The sequence below is a fragment of the Adelges cooleyi genome, unplaced genomic scaffold (genome assembly GCF_023614345.1).
Source record: "Adelges cooleyi isolate 19-005CV unplaced genomic scaffold, UGA_ACOO_1.1 ACOO_flye_CR_arks_rails_tigmint_CR_PRNA_539, whole genome shotgun sequence".
In the NCBI taxonomy this organism is placed as follows: Eukaryota; Metazoa; Arthropoda; class Insecta; order Hemiptera; family Adelgidae; genus Adelges; species Adelges cooleyi.
This window is the reverse complement of record NW_026096229.1, coordinates 1-6,581: the sequence shown is the minus strand read 5'-3', so window position 1 is coordinate 6,581 and position 6,581 is coordinate 1. Positions and strand designations below refer to the sequence as shown.

The 6,581-nt window shown below is 31.3% G+C and overlaps 1 protein-coding gene across 1 annotated transcript; it reads right to left on the bottom strand.

Annotated features, from left to right (window-relative positions):
* Window positions 1-210: 210 nt before the first annotated feature.
* LOC126842525 (uncharacterized) lies at window positions 211-2,925 on the bottom strand. The gene is made up of 9 exons (XM_050579537.1): window positions 2,816-2,925; window positions 2,564-2,714; window positions 2,308-2,384; window positions 2,059-2,230; window positions 1,933-1,991; window positions 1,323-1,479; window positions 1,044-1,114; window positions 568-739; window positions 211-278 (listed from the first exon to the last, which is right to left on the bottom strand). Exons 1-9 carry the CDS (start codon window positions 2,870-2,872, stop codon window positions 211-213), a joined length of 984 nt encoding a protein of 327 aa, XP_050435494.1. The 5' UTR covers window positions 2,873-2,925.
* Between the last annotated feature and the right edge of the window lie 3,656 nt (window positions 2,926-6,581).

The window sequence follows — 6,581 nt, the reverse complement described above, 5'->3', positions numbered from 1 at the left end:
ATTCATCAACATGGATTAATATCGTTGTACATTTAATAAAATCATTAAATAAATAAAATATATGTGTAAAATTATACAATTTTGAAAAGAATCATAAAACATCAAATTTCAAATATATTACCCATGATTAAAGCACTCCCAAAGAATATTCGTTTAGAAATCATTTAATATAATATTTAATTCAGCAAAAACACATCAACCTTTTTAGCGTTAAACAACAATTACACGCTCCTTAAACATCAACCTGAATAATTCTGCAACGTCCAACAATCCATCGGCTAAAAAGTAAAACATTATCAGTTAAGAAGTTTATTTTATTTTGTCTCTAGATCCACTCCAACATTTTACCCAATATAATATTATGATATTTTATATTTATTGTTAAAGCATGAGCCATCTTTTTCCGAAGATATTTTTCATAGTTGTAAAACTACTCATTACTACTTTACACTGTAAAAAACCCTACACTCGTAAAACCGTCAAGGTCGTACTCTATGCTCGTTCTCACTATGAGAGTTATTTAAAAAATTAAACTCATTTTGATAAAGCTATAATTTTCAATATTACCATCGGTATCATATGCGTCAATGAGAGAGCCAAAGTTTTTCTTTTTCGGGAAATACATCCTCTCAATATGTATAGCTTCATGCTTACAGATTTTACCGTTCTGGTTATGGTCGAACTGATGGAAATCCGCTAACACTTCTTTAACTATTTCTGTTGAATAGACGGTTCCAGTCTGAGAAATCAACAAAGAAATTCATGTAGAAAATCTTTAGATTATGTTGTGCATAAGAGGACGGTACCCACTCGTTAGTTTTAGTGTTATAACATGGTTGCGCGTAAATAATATACTCTATGGGCTGTCATAGTATTGTTTTCATATGCACATGCATTGCTATATTAATGAGTATGCGCTATATTTTAAGCTCTAGGTTATGACCACACGGAAAATGTCCTATACTTTACTCCTTTAAGAAATGGGTGAATTCGACCTCATAAAAGCATTCAAAAAGCAATTATTATGAAACTATTAATATTACTTTTTTGTCGGCCGATCTGTTGTATTCTGCTGAAACAAGCACCAGCTCTTGCAACTCCAAAGCAGAATATTCTATGAGTAAAATATTGAACACATTTTTTATTTTATTAAAATATATACTCATTGAATGAGAGTTGATAAATCTAAATTAAATTGCGATTATTTCATAAATAATAAATAAAAAAAACCAACGAAAACATCATTTAAAACTCTTTAAATGAAATTTAGTCATAGAAAAATAAAAATAACAAACGAGAAATATAAAAAAATATATTCTTACGAATGCGATCAAAAACCAGTTTCTCATCCAAGCCGTTAACTATGGATAACCCTATGAAAAACTGTGTTATTTTAGTAGTCTTAATGTAAGCGCCATCTTCTTTATCATCTTTAATTAGGATCAGCTCATCAATCTGTTTCTCTTCTAGACCATTGCCCTAAGTACAAGTATTTATATTATGTAAATATTAAGTGTAAAAATGAATTTTGACTTTTTTTTAACGCTATAATGCGCTAAAATCTACAACATATATTTTTCTTAGACATGTTAAATGAAGGGTACAGGGGAAAAACGGTAGTAGTCACATTATGAAAATTTTAGAGTATAACAAAAACAAAGTTCGTGAATTCCTCTCCCTTTTACATAAGAACAAAAAAAAAATCACATTAAATGTTATTCTAATAAAACAATTATTTATTTAAACAATCTATTGACATAAATAAAAAAAAAATAAAGGCATAAATTGAAAAAAAATATTTGAAAAAAGAATTTTCATAATGTGACTACTACCGGTTTTCTTCCGTGTCCTTCAAATGCCATGCCAGGTAAAAGCATAATTATAATATATTGTGTATTTCATTAAGCCTTTAACGAAACCATCATTTCTTACCTGTGGTTTTATTTCAAAAAAGGCTTGTATGAACTCGGCAAAGTTAATTGTTAGGTCACCTATTAAAATTAATTTATATTATCAATCTCAGGAATAAAATTAAATGCTTCTTTAACTGAATAACACCTTCGAATCGTCCTGTCAACATTTGTTTCTCGCTTTCATTTAAATTTAAAGCTTCAACGATTTTGTTTAATTCCTTGGAGTTAATTAGACCATCAAACTCGCCTCCTTTTTGGTCATGATATTCGAACAGGTTCAAGTAAATAGTTACTTCTTGACTTGATAATCTCCGTTTCTATGTTAAAAAAAAGTGCATAAAAATAAGAAAATCAGATAATTTTTAAACTGTTTCATATTTTTTTTTGTTATTACCAGCCAGTGGTCAGATGGCTTATCGGTTTGGGCCAAAAGTACCAAAAGTTGTTGTACTTTTCGACCGTCTTTTGTATCTATATTTGAAATAAAAATATAATAAAATTCTTAGCAATTATCAGTCGAGAGAGCCAAGACGTGTGCGTTAAATTGAAAAATTGGTAAATATTGTGATGACGGATATAATTTTTGTGAGTGGGGTAAAATTTGATTACAACCGCAAAGTTTAAACCCTGTATAAAATATACTTTATTACCTGCTTCGTATGTAAAACCTGACAAATCCTGCACGCCCATATCTTTTATAATTTCTTCGATTTCATTTGGAGAAATTTGGTCTATAGAGTTTTCGACTTTTTCGAATTCAACTACAATCCTATTGATTATATTCCTAGTGAGTCCGATGCTCTATATAATATCATAAGTACAATAATTATAATACATTCCATTAAATTTTTTTAAATTTTGTTTATTGCAATTATATTATTTATTATATGTTTTTTACTAACTTGTGTCATCGTCACGAAGTATAACGCACAAAAGATAACAGCACTTTTGAAATGCATAATGGTAATATTTTCCAAACACTTTGTTGAACCAGAAGTACTTCTTCGATACCAAAGTTGGTTGAACAGTGGAATTCGATTCGATTCGGGGTGTCTTTTATATGGTGTGATTGATAAAATAATCATAGATATGTAGGTGGAAAATATTAGTAGGTATTTGTTTTGCGGTTTATTTTATTTGCATACTATATACTTAAAGACTTGTTCTTTGACCCAATTGTACATTTGTAAACTTATGGTGAGCCAGAAAAATAAAATAACAATATATTTTTATTTGCTGTACATCGCACAAAAACAATATTTAGCAAAAGATGAATTCTTTTAATCTTTATATACCTATAAACAATATTCGTTTAAATAAAAAAAAAACTTCCATACACTATAGTATGTGACTATAAATGTTCAAAGTACGTGAAAATCCTTCTAAAATGTGTATGTCATTAAACTTATCCACATAACTTACATGGTCAACGGGAGGGTGTCGTAATCCTCTCTAAGCTATCTAATAAAATAGGGACACCAACCTGTCTTAAGTAGCCAAGATGGGTATATGGTTATACTCGGTGTCATCCAGCAACTGGTTGGTTGTACCTGCGGCGTTTCCCATAGTGTATATAAGATATTGACATGGTATTTGGTCTCCTAGTCGACTATCTTAGCGGTAAAAACGATGGTGCTGCTTGTCGTAGAAGCGTATACTCCGGCCATCTCTATCGTCGCAGTTCTAAATTATTACGCAATGCCCGGTTTTACGTTTACTTGGAGTTCAGTAGCGAATTCCTTAAATCGGTTTCAAATCAAACCTGTTTGGGTCAGTCCGATGGTATGAGATATTTTGGATGAATCTAGGGAAAGACAATTGGTTCGCGAGCGTGAGGCTGAAGGGGTTTCTAACAGTGTGTATACTACCCTAAGAAAACTAGCCGGTTTGACTGTCTGGTCTTCCACTTAAAATATTATGTCTACTGGACGTTGGTTCTAAGTTATTAGAATGGTGTTGATTTTTAGGCAACCAGTCCAGCCGTTTCCTTTCTTTTACCTTCGTCCTTACAGCGGACAGGATCGCTTTCAGTCAGTTCAGGGTTTTGGAGAAGGGGGTTGAAAGGGGCTAGGCTTTTCGCTATTTTCTGTACCGGTGGGTAAATTGGAGTACTGTCAGTTCCAGTGGGCTTCTTCATCAATTTCAAAAAAATCAGTAGGTCGCTGATTTGGGTCGTTTGGGACAGTTGATATGCCAGGTCAATTCGGCGGAAAACGGACTTGCTGATATGGGCCAACGACAGATTTTTTGCATCTCATTAAGGCAGGGTTCTTATTTTTTGTTAAAATTAATTTAACCAATATTAAATTTTGGTCGATCCGTGTAAAAAATGTTCGGGTTACTATGATTACGGTTTTCTGGCATTATTTGTTTGTTGTTTTTCGGTTATTATGCGCGGCCTGTGGCAGCTGCTGGTTTCTAGGTCAACGATGTGTATATAATCTGGTAAGGTGAGGTGGCGATGTGTTCGCCAACCGGTAACCCAGAAAAAATCCTGCACATTATTTACTTTTGTGAAATAAAATAACAATACACTTTTGTTTGCTGTACATCGCAAAAAACAAAAACTATATGGCGAACGATGAATCTAATTAAATCTTCATATAATAATATTATATGTTTAAATTTAAAAATTTGATTTCCATACACTATACTATGAGAATCATGCGATTACATTTATTCCAGGGATGCAAAAATCCTTCTAAAATGTGTTTAGTCCACACAACTGACATGGTCAATGGTACCGTTTCCCACGCCAAGCTACGACTCGTCTAGCGACAATGATAGGACTGTGTGGTTTTACCAATTGGTCCGGTTGGTTTTACGCTGGTGCTATGGTATTAAGCGGTAAAAACAGGCGGGGGTGCTTGTTATATCAGCTTGTTCTCTGGCCATCTTTATGTTGGTCTGGGAGGGGGGGTTTGTTCTTACAGTTCTGAATTATAAACTATTTTATTAGTTTACCAATTTTTAATTTGCTCGTTAGGCCGCCATTGTGTCCAATGTCCCACTTATTGACTATTTCCAGAAAGTTTACTACATGAAATAAAGTAAATTTATTGGAAATATACTAAACACCTACTGAAATAAATTGATTATTTTAAGATATTACCTTATCGTATTGGCGTTAAATTTGTTCCACCGGCTAATCATGAGTGAATACAATGTATTATTTCTGGAACACATAGTACAATTGTAGGACACTAGAAATTGTATTTTATATCATTGCTACACACATTTACAGTACACGATTAATTATTTTTTTTAAATGACATTTCTAAATGTTACACGATAAAATGTCCAGGTAAAAATCCCGTGCTATGTATTTTAATTGAGAAGCCATATAAAATAAAGATGGTGATAATAAACATCCCCACGAAGTAGAAGAATGTTTAAAACGATTATTTCAAATTTAATTCAGTGACCTCAATAACATACAATTTGGCCTATTTTTATGTTTTGTAGTAAACATTTTAGGAGATATTATTATCGATCGATTTCTTTGGTTACTAGTCTACTGTATGACCCCTACAGTTTGGCTTTTATAACAATTAAAACACAACCTTAGGATTTATATTTTGTAAAGCATATAAGTTTCTTACCCAAATTAGGTATTTTTTTTTTGTACCGTTTATTTTAATTTATAACTCGTGTTGGATTTTTTTTCTCGACAATAGGATGTTGTTACATTATAAATACTTGTTCTGTTTCTAAAATAATCAGCGTTCAAATTTGTAGAACATTACACTTCTTATAATTTTAACGCTAAAAACTTTATGATACCAACATACATATTGTTATTTATTTATACTGCAATAATGTTTTAAATGTTGTCATAAGACAAAATAATGAAACAGACACTAACTGTACACACAGGTAGGGGGGTTGTTTATCAAATTCTGAACTATAAACTATTTTATCAGTTTACTAATTTTCAATTTGCTCGTTAGGCTGCCATTGTACTTAACGTCCCATATATAGACTATTTGCAGAATGTTTACTATACAAAATAAGGAAAATTGATTGGAAATATACTAAACAACTACTGAAATAAACTGATTATTTTAAGATATTGCCTTATCGTATCGGAGTTAAATTTGTTCCACCGGCTAATCTTGAATGGACACTAGAAATTTTATTGTATATCACTGCTACACACATTTTCAGTACAGGTTTAATTATTTTTTTTAAATTATATTTTTAATTGTTACATGATAAAATGTTTAGGTAGAAATCCTGTACTATGTGTTTTAATTGAGAAGCCTTATAAAATGAAGGCGGTGATAAAAAAACATCCCTCCGAAGTAGGAGAATGGTTAAAACAATTATTTTAAATTTAATTCAGTACCCTACAATTTGACCTATTTTGATATTTTGTAATACAAATATTAGGAGATATTATTTTCGATCGATTGCTTTGGTAACTAGTCCACTGTATGATTCTACAGTTTGGATTTTATAACCACTAAAACACAACCTTAGGATTTATATTTTGTAAAGCATATAGGTTGCTTTTCCAAATTAGGTTAATTTAAATTTATAATTTGTGTTGGACTATTTCACGGAAATAGAATGTTGTTACATACACATATTAAATACTTGTTTTGTAAATAAATTTTGGTTACTAGTCTACTGTGTGAACCTACAGATTGGCTTTTATAACAACTA

Coding starts and splice junctions, on each gene's coding strand:
- LOC126842525 (XM_050579537.1), bottom strand. CDS start 2,872: ATGCATTTCAAAAGTGCTGTTATCTTTTGTGCGTTATACTTCGTGACG. Junction 2,385..2,563: donor AGGTTTTACATACGAAGCAG/GTAATAAAGTAT, acceptor TTTCAAATATAG/ATACAAAAGACGGTCGAAAA. Junction 279..567: donor TGACGCATATGATACCGATG/GTAATATTGAAA, acceptor TTTACTTTTTAG/CCGATGGATTGTTGGACGTT.